This window comes from Balaenoptera acutorostrata, chromosome 5 (assembly GCF_949987535.1).
Source record: "Balaenoptera acutorostrata chromosome 5, mBalAcu1.1, whole genome shotgun sequence".
NCBI classification, from domain to species: Eukaryota; Metazoa; Chordata; class Mammalia; order Artiodactyla; family Balaenopteridae; genus Balaenoptera; species Balaenoptera acutorostrata.
Window position 1 is genome coordinate 44,076,586 of NC_080068.1, and position 17,861 is coordinate 44,094,446.

Sequence of the window (17,861 nt, forward strand, 5' to 3'; positions counted from 1 at the left end):
GCTTCAGCTTTGTGGGTGTGTGTGGGTGTGTGCTCACGCACGCGCATTCAAAGAATATTCCTTGAATGCCCACCATGTGGCAGGCACCATGCAGTGTGCTGGGGATCCAACAGTAAACAAGGGGCATGTGGGCCTGTGCCCTTGCAGTTTGACTATTCTGCATCTTAGTTTTCGAAGAGGTAGTACAGTTGCAGCTCTGTCCAAGCTGTCACCCACTTTGGCCTTTGAGGCACATTCTTCCCGAGTGAAAAAACACAGCACTATACTGTAAAGAAGGAGAAGGAAGAGGAGAGGGAAGAAGAGGAGAAAGGGAGGGAGAGAGGCAGGCAAACAGACAGGCAGACTGTTCACTGGAAACATCATGATCCTTCTAGGTAGAGCGTGGGTCCCTGGCTGACAGTCACCCTGCGTGTGCTGGAAGCAAGGTCCCTTGAAGTCATCCACTTCTGCCTAACTCTCCATACCAAGGAGGTTAATGACAACACGCTGATTTCATATATGCCTTTACAGTCCTTTGTCTCTTTGTAATTGCCTCTATCAGGATACCTAGACTGGTGCTGGGATGGCTTCTTACACCAAAGGCCATGAAGCCCAAGTCTTCAACTGTATTTGCAGTTTGTACTGTTACCCTGGCGCACTGACTTCTCTGCTTCTGCTCTGTTGGAAGGGATGTGCAAGAGTAGAGTAGTCAGGCAAGGAAGAGGAACCTTCTGCCCATCAACTTCAGTTGGCAAGTAATGCCCAAGTTCACTCTGGAAGGAGCAAGGTCTACAGGAGCTTTCCTCTTAATCAAGAGCCAGCTCTCCTGGCTTTGGGGGACTTTATTTTTCTAAGGGCTTGCTGCCTCCCTTCCTTCCTTCATCCCAAGTAGCCAACAGCAGGTTCAGAGCCTGTCACTTACCCCCTCTCTCTCCTGCCTTCTTGCCACCTTGACTCTCTTGGAAACAGAGTCTTGTCCCCAGTTCTCAAAGGAGAGATAAAGGGGGCAATTCCAAACCCTCAATCCTTACTCAAAACTCAGGGTCCCTTCTCTCCTTTGTACCTTTTTGTTTGTTTCCCTGAGCTTTTCTCCCGCTAGAGAAAAGGTTTCCTGGCATCCAACCAGCCAGAGTAAAGATTGAAGAGTGTCTGTGGCTATGTTCTATGGTGAAATAAATAATACTGGCCTGTGAAGCCATATCCAAGTTCTCTCCATGGCTGAGATTCCTTCAACAACAGTATGACACACTTAGCCGAACTGTACATCCACATTATAGAATACAGTCATCACCGCTTACATTTATTTATGTGCTATGTTATATTTTTAAAGCCCTTTTGCTTTTGAGTTTCACAGTAACTTTGTGAGGCAGTAATTATTATTAAGATAATTTTATAGACGAGGAAACAGAAGCCTACCAAAGTTAAGTGACTTTTCTGGGATCCAGTTATCAGCAAGAAATAGAAACCAGCACTAGGGCTCAAGTTTTTTGACCCTAATGAAGTTACCCAGTGCTTCTTTCACACCACATGGAGTCATTTTCAAGTGAGTTTAAGTAATCATAAAAGATGCCTCCCTCCAGATCTTTACCTTCAAAAGACTCTTCTTTATCCAGAAAACAGACCTATCCTGAGATAGGTCTGTTAAACACTATATTTGTTATCTATGCCATGTAACAAATTACCCCCAGATGTAATGACTTAGAACAATAAACCTTGATTATCTCACACAGTTGTTGCAGGTCAGGAATCCTGGAGAGCTTAGATGGGTGATTAAGCCTCAGAGCATCTCATAAGGTTGCAGTCAACATGTTGGCCAGGGCTGCAGTCATGTGATGGCCTGAGTGGGGCTGGAGGATCTGCTTCCAGGGTTCGCTGACATTCCTTGTAAATGAGGACTGATTGTTGGCAGAAGCCTCAGCTTCTCACCAAACGGACCTCCGCATAGGGCTGCTTGAGTGTCCTTATAACATGGCAGCTGACTTGCGCCAGAGTGAGTGATCAAGAGAAAGAGCAAGGAGGAAGCCGCAGGGCCTTTTATGACCCAACCACACACCATCACTTCTGCTGCACTCTATTCGTGAGAGTCACTAAATAGAAGCCACACTCCAGAAGAGGGGCATTAGGCTGCATCTTTCAAAGAAAGGAATATGAAGGAATTTTTGGAAATATTTGAAAACCACCACAGGTAATTAGACCTTTAAGTGTCACAGGATAGAAAATATCCCTTGCTCCTACTTCTCTTTTCACTTTCACTTTGAATCCTTTCCTCAGTTGAATAGTTATCCTGTACAAGACAGCAGGGCCTGAGCTAGGAGTGACCCGAGACTGGGCCTTTCAGGATGATGATGATGATGATAGTAGCTAAGACTTTCGTAGCTTACTAGGCCAGGCACTGTTCTAAGAACTTCATATATGTTAATTCACTTAATTCTCCCAATAACACTATGAAATAGGTACAATTATCATCTCCATTTTACAGATGAAAAGACTGAGGCACAGAGAGATGGAGTCATTTGACCTCAACCAGTGAGTGCTATAGACCAGATAATCTGGCTGCACAGTCGTGCTCTCAACCACTGTGTGCTCTCCTGGTTATGGCAAAGATAAAAGATTTCTCAGAGCCTCTTATTCACTCGGGGCCATTTGGATTTGGGAGAAAATTAGACAGATCTTTATAGACCAAAGTGAAGAGCACAGAGAGGGAAGAAGAAAAATCCAGGATAAAAAAAAAAGTTTACAGAGTTCTTTTTAAGAGCTGAGCCATAGCATCAAGCACAAGGGTCCAAGCAGCAGATGATGCCTAGAGGAATTACTGCAAACCGCGGATCCACATACAAGGCTCAGACTGGAGGCATGAAAACTTGTTGGTTGCCTTTGTTCGAAGGTGGTTAGACCATCTGCTAATAACTAGGTTAATGGATTTTCAACAACCTTGCTTTCCTGTGGTCTATACAAGCAGATTGATCCCAAACAACATACTGACGATTGATAGTTTTTTCAGAATGTATGCACCTTCAGAATTGTTTTAAGAAATAAAACTATATTATAGAGGTGTGCTGGTTTTCTTTCTCAACCTGATATCTCTGTCTCCCTTGTAATAACCAAGTATATAAGATATTTATATCTCAAGATTTCCTTTAGCTTCGCCAAGGTAGACATAGGCAGTGACATTAGGGAGGTGGTAGGGTTCCTCTACAAAAATAATATGCACCCATTTAAATTGTGTACTAAAAATTCTTTCTTTCCGTATAATGAGGAAGGGATTCATCTTTGAATGTATCTTCATCCAAACTAGCCCTTATTATTCAGAGTGTACTAATATAGAAGCCCTGGATGAGGCTTCTACTTCAGAACTCTTGCCAGCCTCCAGTAGATATTAAACCCCAAAGAGACATTATGCTTTCCTTTTTCCAAGTGTGGTATTCCATGGAAATGTCTGGTCCAGACCAGAAAATAAATGATGCATATCTAGACATTTCATCCTTGAGGTGAATGATCTGTTGGATTAAAGAAGAAGACCCGAGAGTGAACTGAGGCTCTCAGATAAACTTTCCAGTTTGTGGAACCATCCCAAGCCAATTTATGGAATGTTGAAGGCTAAAATTCAGGAAAATATCCCAGCCCTTTTGTCATCCAACTCACACCATCACTCTACTCGCCAGTCAAATTTTACATTGATAGATGTGGGGTTTGTATTACTGTGATTTCTGCAGATCTTTAAAAGGGCTACATTAGGGAGAATATTTCTCTGTGAAGCTGGAGCCTAAATGCTTTAGAACAAAATACACGCTTTCCTGTGAAAAAAGGAAATATAGTGAGGAGCTGGCTTTTTTTAAAGAGTCATACTGAGGAAGGGAGAAGAATACGTTTTGCATGTATCTGTGTGGTAAGAGGGAGGAAATTTAGTGCAGAAATCTGCTCAGATTAGCCTAAAATAGAGTTTCTAGATGAAATTTGCTGCTTACCTCTGTTGTTATTACACGATCCTATTGTCAATGATTGACAAAAGAGTCACTGTCTTTTTTAAGCTATTCAGTGCTAGGAGTTACCAAGTGGAATTTCACCTCTCCTGTGTGTGTGTGTGTGTGTGTGTGTGTGTGTGTGTGTGTGCACGCCCGCGTGCCCTGATGACCAGCTTAAAGGGCAAGATGGTGTAGATCAACCCAAGCTGATGCTGGTCTAATAACACACTCATGTACATGACATTAGGCTCCAAAAGTTTTCAAAGGCGCCCTCTGACTCTGTTGCCTGATACCATATTTACAAGAAGAGCTAGCCTCCAGTCCAGAATTGCCTGCACACTGAGTGGTGAGGGGTGCACATCTTTCCAGAGAAGAATGAAACATTTTTGGTTCCTTCTCTTCCCACCATCTCCCAAGTAGAGAAAGGAAAAGTGGATTACAGTGTTCACAAGCTTGGGAAGCCACTCAATAAACCACAACTTCTGGGAAAGAAGGTATAGAGCTTTAAGTTACAGAATCCTCTGAATGTGAACCAAAGAACTGAGCTTGGAATTTGGGGACTGGGAAAATAACTGTGTAGAAGCCTCAAATTGTGAATGCTGCTGGGACATCTGAGAGACACAAACAGGGCCCTTCCCTTCCACTCTGTATCCCTCACCCAACCTCACTGGCTTTCCCTTTACAGGAGAAGACACATACACACTATAAAACAAAAGCGAAAAAGCAGTTTTACCTTCCTTTCACCACACACACAAAACCCTTGTTTTTCTCATTTTGTTTTCCGTGTTGACACTTTGTTACCTGTAAGCATTTTTAAAAGCAGAGGTCAAGTGGGGGGCAGCGGGAAATGGGTGAAGGTGGTCAAAAGGTAGAAAACATCTGGGGACGTAATGTACGGCCTGGGGACTATGGTTAACAATACTGTATTGTGTATTTAAAAGTTAATAAGAGAGTAGATCTTAAAAGTTTTCATCATAAGGAAGAAAAATTGTAACTGTGTGAGGTGATGAATATTAACTAGATTTATTGTGGTGATCATTTTGCAATATATATGTATATCAAATCATTATGTTGTACACCTTACACTTACACAATATTATTTGTCAATTATATCTTAATGAAACTTGGGAAATTGTTAAAATAAAAGCAGTGGTGTATGAGGTCACTTGCCCTTACTTTTTGTTTTTAAATCGTGACCCCCTTTAGCTGTAATGACTGATTGGCAGGCTCAGTCAGATGCTTATGGCTGGTTAATGTCATAAAGTTTTTGAGCCATGATGAGAGATAATTCTTACTCTCCCTTGCTTGAGCTGTAAAGCGTTTCCTCAGCTTCTCCACCGTGCTAACTCTTAGGAAAAACATTCCTGTTGTGCATACGTGGAACTAAACCAAACCAACCAGGGTAAAGGACACCTAAGTAAGGTGCCCTCCACCCACTTCTCACTCACTCCCAGTTTTACAGGGCCAGTTGCAACTGGTGGCCAGCTGGAATCCTGGGTGGAAGTAAATTAACTGGAAACTCGAGTCACTGCTGCAGTCCCCTGGAATAAAGGAACGAATGCCAGTGCAGCATGGCCCCAGAGCCCACCTCTGGCTACTGCCCACACCACTCAGAGCACTTCTGTGCTCAGGCTGGCAAGCACGCGGAGTGTCTGCCTTCTGAGTATTTGCCTGTAGGATGGAGGCCAGGCCACAAACTTTCACACTTCTCGGACGCTCTAAACATAAGGAGCTCAGAGAGAATGCTTCCTAAAGGAACTAAAAGAGGTGTCTTTCCACATATCTAACTCGGGATAAATATTATAACCCTATTTACTTCTTGAGAAAAAGTTTCAATCGTTCCAAGTTTCTATCAGTGATATGACTATATTACTACTACTACTGGTATAGTAGTAGTTTTTATTATTATATTTCAGGAATAGCATTTCTAATTATCTTGTGGATTTGCTTTCTTAGGAAGAAGGAATAAATAAAAAGTTGCTTGGTTTTTCAAGACAGAAGAGGGATGGTAAAGGTAAAAATAAGTAAATAAAGTAGATAAGAGACTCAGTTGTTGCAAAATAACAAATGATAAAGTGGTGCTTTAACATAACAGACTTGCCCCACCCCCAGGTTCTTTCATAAAGAAAAAGATGAGGGAGGGAGGGAGGGAGGGAGGGAAGGAAGGGAAAAGAAAGATCTTATTATTTACAGCTAAGATTTAAATTATATCACCCCAGCACAGCAAAGCCTCTTTTGAAATAGCTGCCTCTTTGTAGGACACACACCTTAGTCTTGCTAAGCACACAGAAATTCAGAAGTTTAAAACTTACTGGGAACTTCACAAACTAGAGAAAAGAAATAAGGCAGATTTGCATCCTTTTTTCCATTAAACCATGCCATCAGGAATGTATTCTACAATAATTTCCTTCAGGCAATTTCATTCCCAGTTTTCACTGTTTTTTATTTTCAAGGGAACAAAACAGACCCACACTTTCTTTACCTAACACTAGCCTGAAGAATCTATTGAATTATATTGATTTTCCTCCCTTTGAACACAAGCTCATTAACCTGAAACACTAAGGGGATAACTATATTTCACTGAGCCTATAACTGAGTGTCTGAAAACAAAAAGATCCCAAGACAGTGATACAGCTCTCTCCCTGGAATTCCCAATTTTTTTTTTTTTTTTTTTTTGGCAAATTCAGCTGCAGAAGCTGTGACATTGCTTCCTTAATCCTAGAGAGTTTCACATCTGTTAGAAGCAGCTTTCTTTAAATGTATCCTTTATTGTAATGTTTAGCAAAATCCGGGTTCCCAGCTTTCCACCAACTTCTGTATTCTTACAGGCTACTGGGGAGAAAATGTTAGCATCCAACAGCCGTGGGGCGCTGACAGCAGGCTCCGCTGCCTCCTCTCAGCTAAGTGAGCTAAGGCTGAATTGAGAAGCTATCTTGGATGTATGGAAATGAGGTCTCCTCCAAAACCCCCGGGGAATTCCTAGCAAAGGAAAAAGCCATCAGGAAAAAATTAGACAACACAGACACCAGAGGCAGCCTGCTGGACAAGTCTCTCCAAGAAGCCCAATGAGTGGGACTGCATTTATCTTCCCAAACCAGGAGATGTGACCCCACTCTTCCAAAATAATAATCAGGTAACAGCTATTTTACCCAAGAAACCAATATAAAGTGCTTGTGGTTTTGACTTTTATTTGAGATCTCTGATGAGATCAAACGATCTATACCCTTTCATTCAAGGCAACAGACGTCTTCAACTGTTTTTTAATTTGATTTATCCTTTGAAACAGAAAGTGCATTACATTTAACTGGTCTTGCAAAGGGGCTTTTCTTCTCTTTACAAACCGAATTCCTTATATAAATTAATAAAAGTTAAAGATGCTAATATATCACCGTTATTAGCTTAAAAAAGAAACAATTTACATAGTCTATAGTATTCTTATGATACAAAACACTTCAAATTCAATTACAGCAACTAAATGGATTTTTATGTTTCTGACCCAGAGCAGTCGTAACAATTCCCACCATCTACTTTAACACGCATTTTTATCAGAAAGGAGTTAAATTAAATACAAGCTATTGTATCCCCTCCCTCCCCAACACTTTTCTTTAAATCACTAATAAATAGCAACAAACGACTGTGCAATTTCGGAGAGAAACAGAGAGGCAGGCCTGAGGCCCTTCCTGGTTCCAAGTGTTCTACTTCAAGTCCTGGAGGCGGGAGCCGGGTGCGGAGCCAGGGGTGGTCCGGGAAGAGCGAGAGGGATGAAGGGGAAATGGGATTGATCAAATCCAAACCCGGGAGGGGAGCGGGCGAGGGAGGATGAGAACATTCTTTACTACGCTTCTCCAGTTAAGCAAAGGGGAACGTGGTTTGAATAGCTCTTAAAAGGGGAAGGGTAGCAGGAAGAAGGAGGTCCATCTTTTTATACCAAATTCAAAAAAGCATTTTACATTTTAAATATTCACAATAAAGTAACTTCTAGTCAGTGAGACTCACGATTTATTTACAAAGAGCCTTCAACAGGCCACTTTAGTCGGCACAGCAGTGTGTGCGGGAGAAACATCCCTCTTCCCATCTGTGGCGGCCGCCCGCCCGCGTGGCTCCGAGGTCCCCCGCGCGGTGGGTGTCGACGGGTCCAGAGGCCCTCTCAGCGCCCCCGCCCTGGCCAGCGGCCGCAAGACACAGGCGGGGGCGGGGGCGCGGGGGGGGCACGGGAAGGGGGACGCGACTAGGACACCGAGCGGGGCGGGAGGGTGGCCCAGCTGCGGCGTCTGTTGCGTTAGTCTTGCGGTGTATTTCGTGGTCTTCTCTGCCTTCTCATCCTCCGAGTCTCTCTCCCCCCCGCCCCGCTCAACTTCTAGGTTAAAAAAATAGATATGTACATCTTAGAAAATAGCAAAGGGCCCCGGCAGGCGGGGCCGTGTCCTCCGGGCCCCGAGGAGCGGGAAGACGGGACGCGCGGTCCCCGCGGTCCCCGCGGAGGGGCCGGAGGCCGGGCGGGCGGCGGGCGCTCAGGACGAGCTCTCGTTCTCGGACGCGTGCAGCAGGAGGCCGCCGCCGCCGCCGCCGGACTTGTGCTTCTTCAGCAGCTGCGTGATTTTCTCGTCGTCCGAGTTGGGGTCCAGGGGCTTGTTGTAGTCGTCGTCCTCCTCCTCGTTCTCCGAGGCCCCTTTCAGCCGCTCGGTTTCCGAGTCCTGCTTCTTCTTGGCCGTGGCCATCTCGGCTGCGTGCTTCTTCCGCCACTTGGTCCGGCGGTTCTGGAACCAAACCTGGGGGCCGAGAAAACGGAGAAGAGGGGAGACAGGGGCGGAAGGAGTTTTAAGGGGAGCAGAGCCAGGCAATGCCTTCTCTCCCACATCCCGCAGTCGCCCCTGCGGGCCCCTGACGTCTTGACACCCTCCCTCAGAGCCCTCCCATGTCTGGGCCGTTGAAGTCGGTCTCCACTGCCCCAGCTTCCTCCGAGTATCAGGCACCAACAAACTGACTGCCGTTGCCATAGCGATGGTAACACAAGAGTATTGAGGTTGTCAGTGAGCGATTTCTCAGAAAAGAAAACTTGGAAACTTAAAATGAGTTTCCCTAAAAGAGTTCGCTTGCCTGCTTTCTCGATTGAAGTAGAAAACTTTTCCATTTCGTAAAGTTGCCTCATAATGACTGCGATTCTATTCGTTTTCAACTTTCTTAGATTAAGGTATTTCAAACAATCTGAAGTGTACTGGCTTTTTAGTGTGATTTGTGGGAGAAGCCACAGCATTTACCCCAATTACCTCTGTTCTTTTCACTTTTGGGTATTTGTCTGTTTCACTTATTTCGGGTCTGAATACACACAAATATGGTAGGTAAACACACCCCTCCCCATTTACACTTGTAATGTATGATGTAAAGTTTAAAATAATCTGCTAAAACAGAAACCTCAAATCAGTAATAATAACCAACATAAATGCATGAAAATATTTTATATTTAAAAGTTGAAATCATCATAGTAGTTTGTGTGTCTTTCTCTGTCTCTCTGGTTTAATGTTTTTCATAAAACCGAAGTCAAAGTAAGAATTTTCATCGGTTATTTTTTTAAGTGAAATTTTGCCAGTTACATTACTTCCCACTATTAGCATGCCTAGTCTTTCAAATATTACTTTAATATTGTCCCTCCCTAAGACATTCATTTTTATACAAATATTGTAAACCTATTCACGATGTCTGACATCGTGTTTGATATATATGTTTTAACCTGAAGCATCAGCAATAGCAACCAATTTCCCAAACATATTGAATCATCCTCTCTTTATGCTTCTCATCCATTTTCTCATCCGTTATGTATTTATCTAGAGAATCAGAATTGTTAAGAAAGTGATTTTTAGTTTCTTTATACAGCTATAATAATTCACTTCTAGCCACGCCGACGTATTTATGGTGACAAATGAAGATCTCCAGATTACTGTGGTAGGCTCTGTACCAACCACTGCAAAAATAATTTTAACTGCGATGGTACTCTAATGGTCACATACAAAATCACTCCTGAAATGCATTTTATGGTGCTTGTCTGTGGGGAAATACTCTCTGACCAGCAGATATGGCTAACGTTATCCCTTGCTTAATTTTAAAAGCAACAGTATAACTAATGGAAACAGACTTAAACACACACACACACCAAAAAAATATATATATATACACATACATACATATATATAATGAAAAAGAGGAACAAAAGAGAATACCAGAAATATAGGAAACCACTAGATTTAAAGTACCTAGCTGTTTCAATCCCTTTATATTTCAGGGAAAGATTTCTCCAATTTGATTCCCTGGAAATACACCGTACAACTCAATTATAAGGTAAGTGACATTTTAATTATAATTTGTTGTCATAAACAGTAAAACATCTTACATCTATTGATAAACTTACATTTCATAATACAGTAATAATCTTGTCAATTCATTTGGAAAATTACTATTCCAAAGCGGCTGCCTCAGGTAAGCTAAGAGCAGATGCATCCATGCTAAGTGGTTAGATCTTGTGGATTTATTGGGGGTTTTTTAACCTGCAAGTTAATACAGTAGCACTATACTGATCTACATTAGGAAATTATATAACTAGTGGAGCCTGAATTGACAAACAAAAGGTTGAATATCCTTACAAATAGAATACATAGAAGCTATCTAACTGGCCTGGTCTATTCTCAGGGCTGATATTTCCGTAATGCTTTTATTCTCTAATAATGGCGAGTTCCCCCAGCACATGCTGCTATCTAGATTAACCTAATTTCAAAGGCGGAGGCTTGATTCCTTTTGTTCATCAACAGTTTGCCCGCCCGAGAGACCCCAGAGCCTTTGTAACCTCCCCCTCCACCCCCTTCGCTGATCTCATCTCTCCCCATGCTTCTCAGACTGCACCCTCGGGCGGCTGTTTGTTAGTTTGGGGTATGTGTGTGTGTGTGTGTGTGTGTGTGCGCACACCCGCGCGCATGACGTACATGGGGGAACTCTCCCTCGAGGTTTGCAAGGTCCACTCACCTTGACCTGACTCTCCGTCATCCCCAACGAATAGGCCAAGCGAGCCCTCTCGGGCCCCGCCAAGTATTTCGTTTGTTCGAAAGTCTTCTCCAGGGCGAAGATCTGCTGGCCCGAGAACGTGGGTCTCGTGTGTTTTCTCTTCCCATCTTTGTCCAACAAAATGGATCCTTGATCTACGAGAACAGATTAAAAAAAGAAAGGAAGGGGGGAAACAACCAGTTACGAGCGGCTCCGCTGAGAAGAGACGAACTCCAGAAACAACGTTGTGGCGGGAAAGGGAAGCGTATTCCGCGGCGGCACGAGAAGGGCCGTGGCGCTTGCAGTCCCACTGCGCTTCTCGCTTTGCCTTCTTACACCCACCTGTTTTTTTTAAAAGCGCGTGTGTTTGGAGCCGCTGTAAATAACCTTCGGCCCAACAACGACGTCCAACAGAGGGAGCGCACTGCTGAAGTTTGCCGAGGCCCAATCTCTAGGCCCAGTAAATTGAGGCGTGTGGGTACGGGGCGGGGGGGAAGTCCCCTCTCACCGCCAAGTCTAGTTGGGGCTCGTTCGGTCCCAGGGCCTTTGCATGGGGGTGACTAGTTTTGTTCCTCGAACGCTTTCCTAACCTGTGCCCGCGCAACAAAGAGCGCCTTGTTTTTGGAACACAAGAGAGCTAAATCGCCCTCCAGTCGAACGCCGCTGCGGCCAAGGGGGAGGGGGCGCCGCCTTTGTTGGCGGTCCCTACGTGGCCATCCAAACGAATACAATAACGTCTCCCCGACAGCCGCCCCCGCCCCGGCCGCCCCTGCCCCGAGCCTTCGAAGGGAGCCTCCGCTTGGCTCCCCCAGCTTCCCTCAGTTACTGCCGCTCAGCCACACGAAAGAGATCAGGAGACAGAAGAAACTTTGGGGACTCGGTCAAAAGCAAAGAACAGAGCGAGAAAAGGACAGGGGACTGGCCCCTAAATGCCACCTGGGAGTATGGGAGCTTCCGCGGCGCGCTGGCCAACTACCTGTAAGATTAGGGGGGTCCTGGGTTAACTCAGTTGGTTTCGAGCAAGATCTTTGCGGAATGTTGCATTTTCCCCCGTCCTTGCCCTGTTACCTCGTTCTTCCTCCGGTTCTTTCTCATATTAGGATGTTGAGAGCCACGATGCCCCTCAATATGTCCGGGGCCGAGGCAGGTGGAAAAGCGAGGGCCCAGCGGTGGGGAGCGGCCCGAAGTGGCGCTTGCCCTCCTCCACGGGCCGCGGACCTGTCTTCAGTGGGCTCACCTGGGCTGAGCGTACTCGGGGGACGAGGGGGGAGGGTGGTGAGGACGACGAGGTGAGGTGGGGACACCCTGGACCGAGACGTACATCAAACACACACGTTCGGCTCAGGGCTGTGGAGGGCTCGCCGCTGCCGGTCCCCACCGGTTCGTAGAGAGGAGGCCAGTCAGGCTGGCGAAGGTCGAGTGGGACTTCGGCATGGGACACTGGAAAGCTGGGGTGCGGGCTGGAGCACAGTAGCCTCTCCTGCCCTCCCCACCTCTTTAACCCAGGAGGGGTATGCGGTTCCGGCCGGGCTGTTCGGGAGCAGCCAGGGCCTCGGATGAGACACGCCCCGCACCACATTGTGTTCCGTGGAGACGCATGCACACCGGTTCCGCGAGGCGTGCCCAAGGCTTGGGGAGAGGGGGGCGCTTGGACGCAACCATGGAGCTCAGGACAGCGAGAGTTCCTCGCTGAACGCCCTGGCCCAACCTAACTCGTGCGATTCTGGTGCTGCCAAACTACTCGGCAGGCAAGAGGGTGGACCGACCCGCATGCACACCAGGGGCCATGACCTGAGAGCGGGCAAAACAAGCACAACTGGGCGCAGTCGATTGTACTCACGAGGAGTGCAGGCCAGGCGTGCGTCCCTCCAGGGTGGGCTCTGCATCACTCCTGGCCAGAAGATAGGCGTCCGGCCGGGCAGCTCGGCTAGCGGCTTGGGGTACCGACCCACGGCGGCCACGGCCGCGGCGCTGGGGCTGAAGTAGAGCCCGGGCGGCGGCGGCGGCGGGCTGAGGCTGCTGAAACGGGGCAGGCCGGCCAGCAGCCCCGCTGGGGTTGAGGCGGCGGCGGCAGCGGCCGCAGCTGCGGCCGCGGCGGCCGAAGCGGAGGAAGCGGAGGTGGACGAGGAAGAGGAGGAGGAGGAACCGGAGGGCGAGGCGGAGGGCAGGGCTGCCCCTGAGGCTACGGGCATGGAGGGCCGGCTCAGGATGTCGTTGATGCCATGTGGGGTGGCGGCCGAGAGCTGCTGCGGGGGGCTGCCCAGGGATGAGAGCCCCCCCGCGGCCGGGGGCTTCAGGCTGCCTGGGTTGTGGGAGCCCAAAGGCGGGGAGGGTGACGACGAGGAGGACGAGGAGGACGAGGAGGAGGGGGGCCCGGCGGGCAGCGGGGGGTACGCGGCGGGGTACAGCGGGGTCTTCATTTCTGCCATGCTGTGCAGGGCGGCCAGGGGCGGGCTGCTGAGCAGGAACGCGCTCTGCCGGGTGCCCTCCATCGCCCCCACCGCTAACATCCCACGATCAGGCCGGAGCCCGCAGCCACGCAGCGGGAGCGCCGGCCGGTGCCCCCGGAGGGGCTCAGGAGAGCGAGAAGCGCCGAGGGCGCGAGCGAGGAGTTGCTCCGCACACCAGGAGGCGACCTGCCAACTGGGCCAAGAATGCAGCCGCTGAGAGTTGCTCTCGTAACTGCGCAGCAGAAATGTCCAAACACACCAGTCGAGAGGCGGTGGCTCGCCGAGACCAGCGAGGGTCCGGGTGGTTTGGGCTGTCTTTTCCCTCTTAGAGTCCCGGATTCAATCCCGGGCTCTTCTCTTTTCCTCACTTTTTCCTCGCCGCTCAAAGTGCGCTACTTCTCATCTTCTCCCTCTTGGAAATAAGCAAAACAAAACCCCAGCCGGCCCCAGAGAGCTTGTAACAAAGTTAAGAGTCACCGAATCTCCGCTTTGATGTGGGAGAGTGGGGGCTGGCTCTTTTTCTTTGGGGAGGTTCAAAGGACGCCGGGTTCCGCCCGATGAGCTCGTCCAATCTTACTTGGATGCCCTGCTCTTTAGGCCACGAGGTTGACTCGCACTCGGCGCTCGGAGCGCGCAGGGAGAGAGAGCATCCAGCCCGCGGGAGGGTTTGGCCTCTGGGCGGGCTTCCTCCGCCAGCGCTGCCCGAGGCTTCTGCGCCAGAAAGGGCAGTGCCACCAATCCCCGCGGCTCCCGGATTCGGCGCGCCGACCTGCCTTCCCCTCTGGGCCACGGGGCACTAGAGTTGCAATATTGAAAAGAAAAAGGGCGAGAAAAACACGGAAAAACAGACTAAGTGAAAAGTCTGACGGCTTCGGTTACAGCTCCACTCGTCTGTCCACTTCTGTAAACAAGCCTGGCGACCCCGGCCCCACCCCCCCCCACCAGCGCCCTCTCTTCCTCTCACTCTCCGCCTTTGCCTCTCCTCTCTCGCATTTTCTTCGCGGCTCTACAGGCTTCGCTCTTCTAAGTCCTGTTCTCTGGCCAAGCTGACCCTCTCCGCGGCTCTTCCACTGCCTCTCTCTCCTCTCCTTTTCCCTTCGGGCCTGACAGTTCAGATGAAGCTCTCAAAGGTAATAAAACATTTGCATCACTCCCTACCCCTCTTTAGCTGGGGGACGAGAGGGAGGGGGAAACGGGGGTCCAAAATGAGAACTTTGAAGGACGTCACTCCGAGGCGGCCAGCAAGGGCGGGGCCGAGGAGTGGGGGTGCAGGCCGGGGGGCGTAACCACCGTCTCCAATAGCACTCAGCCTTGGGCCTCGCGTCGCCTCCGGGTCGCGCCCACTCGGGAGCGCCGCGCCCTCTGATTGGCTTAGGAGGACGAGCCATTGGGCCGCGCCCGCCTGGTTCCCGCCCCCTCCCACTTCCATCCCTCCTGTGGGTGGGGCCCGGAGGCGGGGCCTGGCGAGTGGTGAGGTTCGGCCGCTGGGCCAGTGGACGCCTCAATTAATTGTGTTAAATAAAACGGGAAAGGGGAGAGGGGAGCAGAGATGAAGAGGGTATTACTTTTTAAAGAGAAGCATAATGGAAACCCAACCCTTTTATGGAAAAGCAGTTCATATTCTTCCCTCGCCTCCCCCTCGCCTGCTCGCTCGCGTCACCCTACCCCCCTTCCCCCCACTAGCTCGCGACGCCTCACCTCGAACAGAGTCTGGTCTCTTGTAAAATGGAGCTAATGGAGCAGGCAGCCGGCGTAGCCCTGGCCTGGCTCCTTCTTTTGAAGGGATTAATTAAAGGCCATCTGGGCTCTCCCAGGATTGTGTAAATTAATTTGTTGCTCCTTAAGCCTTATAGATGTCCTTAATCCTCTTGTAGGCCGAAGCATCGTCCTTTTCCGTCTTTGCCACCTCCCGCTCTCCTTCGCTGTTCCTTCTCCTTCATTTTCTTTTTAGCCCTGGGTCCCCCCCCCGCCCCCCCCCCACCACGATGTTATCATTTATAGGTTTACTCAATTCGCAGGGAACGGAATCCGCTTATTGGGAATATTTATTTCTCGTGTGATGTTTCGACCTGAGAGCAGTGAACTTTTTAAACTTTTCTCCCCTGTGATTATTATTCGTTTTGAGTTTTACGGGGGCAGAATCACCAAAATTGAGGTGGAGTCTTTAGATACAGAAGTACCTGGTTACACCCCCGATCCACTGTAAGATTTTGAAAACCGTCTCCGAAACTCTTACCCCTGCTCTCAAGTCCAGGGTTGTTTCGGGAGATGGAGATAGATGTTCCGGCTTCTGCGCTGTGGTGATGGGATGTCTAGGGTTTGAGTTGGAGGGCGGTTTGCCTTATTCCCTCTCAATTTCTTCCATCCCTGGAGATCTTTAAATTTCCAGCAGGGTTGACCTGTGTAGACGGGGAGGAGGACCCTTGCACAATTTAGAGATTTCAAGATATTAAAGTAACACACCACTGAGGGGTGGTGACTAGAGTAATTTGGATGAGATCATTAAGTCCAAACTTAATTCGCAGAAAATAGAAATAAACAGCTATAATAAAGGAATAAAATTCCAGGGGCACCACCCATGGACGGAGTTTGGCTATGAGTGCCAAAAGCATTCATTTGCATCCAAGCACCAAAAGCCAGAGGGATTATTCCGCTTTGATAACCTTCATTTCCGACACACTGGTCTTTTAAGGGTGGCAACTTGAGCTTGAGCTTGAGGGGTTTTTGTTTATCTTTTGCCACTTTTATTATTCACTTGAGATAAAAGTAAAGTTTCCTTCTTGCTTCCCGACCCTTTTTCATTAACTTCAAGACTGGGCTAAACCCATCACCTCATAGACCTTAGAATCTGACTCCGGGGAAGGTGAAGTCTTTCCTCAATGTGAATTATGCTGAGTAGAGCAAGAATAGAGATGATGAGGGGGCTATCTGTATTTCCCGGCGAGGATGTTTTGCTGGGCTATGGGTCTAAACCCCAGCGCCGTGCCCCTTCGGCAGGCCGGCCGGGAGACTGCTGCAGGAGAGTGGCGCGTGTAGCCCGGCCCTGCCCCGAGTGTTGGGGTCCTCTGCTTCTCGATTCGTTAAAAACGAAACTTTTTCTCGCCTCGTGTGTCTCCAATACGGAGGTGGCACACAACCTTCCGCCTGGACCGCGCGCCTTGGCCACCAGCGACCTCACATCCCCGGCATTCCTCACAGCATTCTCAAGGGCTAGGTAGGAATGGAGAGGGAAGGAGGCCAGTAATTCCCAAAGATTCCAATTTTAAAAAGCTACTCCCCTTTATTTCATGTAAATAGCGTGACCTGGGAAAGAATTGAGCATTTTCCTATTGTAAATTTAGTATCAGATTTGGGGTGGGTGAGGTAGAGACAGAGTAAAATCAAAGAGACAGACCGACACCAGGAGAGACTGATTCAACTCCACCCAACTCGGGGTTAATTGCCATCGGTAAATAGTTGCAAAGCTGGGTACGGGTAAGAAGTCTCAATCGTTTGCTTTTACTTATCATTCACATTGGGGAATTAAAATAGCAGCATTGTTCTTAATTGTGACAGTAAAACAAATCTGGGGTCTGTGTACCTCGATCCCCGGGGGGTGAACCCCGGGTGCCTGAATCCCGCGTGGGGCAGTGTGTGTTCCAGACGCACGCTGCGAGGCGTGGAAGGAAGGCCGGTGCCTCGTGTCTGGTGCTGGTGGTCATCGTCGATCTGCTCCGTCTGTCTCCAGCTGGGAGCCGGGAGAGCGAGGCGCGTCCTCGAAGGGGGGTGGGCTGCCCCAGTCTCTCGCGGGGAAAGATAGCCCTGTCCCTCCAGAGCTAAAACCAGCTTCAGGACGGCGTCCTGGAGGAGCAGATCCCGACGCGGATGCGGGAGGCCGTTTTCGGTCGGGGCCATCTTACACACTGCATACACACGCCCTAGAGAGTCCGGACCTCTCTCCCTCGGGGAACCCCCAGGACCCTCGCGCGCTTCTCCCATAAAGTCCGGCATTTCTAAGCAACCCCTAGGAATGGAACGTGTCACACGTGGTCGCGACGCCCCCCGCGCCCCGCGTCTCTGAACAGTATATATATATTTGGGGGGACTGTGTTTGAAAGCGAGTGATTTGCATTTTAATTGAAAAACAAATGAAAGCGGTTTGGCAAATTCTGAGGTTGCAAAAAGGGCTAAAAAGGGTAGGGGTGAGGAAGGCGATGCACCCCTCTCCAGCCCCTTGACTTTCTTTAAGCCTGCAAACAAGGGCCTCAGTTCTCAAGTTACTGTTTTTAGCCGCTCCTACTATTACGCAGCCTGCGCCACGCACCTGCCCACCCTACCCTCGATCTAACCCTGGACTCAGACGCCTAGTGCGTTGATACTTCTGTTTTAAAATGAAGGAGCAGCCACTAAATTCAGAGTAATTCACAGAAGGAGTGCAAATGAAATCTCAGCTAAGTGTACC

At 48.7% G+C, this 17,861-nt stretch overlaps 1 protein-coding gene across 1 annotated transcript; it reads right to left on the reverse strand.

Moving 5' to 3' along the window:
- Window positions 1-8,193: 8,193 nt before the first annotated feature.
- NKX6-1 (NK6 homeobox 1) lies at window positions 8,194-14,323 on the reverse strand. The gene is made up of 3 exons (XM_007167922.2): window positions 12,811-14,323; window positions 10,953-11,125; window positions 8,194-8,710 (listed from the first exon to the last, which is right to left on the reverse strand). The coding sequence occupies exons 1-3, from the start codon at window positions 13,478-13,480 to the stop codon at window positions 8,453-8,455; spliced, it is 1,101 nt and encodes a 366-aa protein (XP_007167984.2). The 5' UTR covers window positions 13,481-14,323; the 3' UTR covers window positions 8,194-8,452.
- Window positions 14,324-17,861: the final 3,538 nt, after the last annotated feature.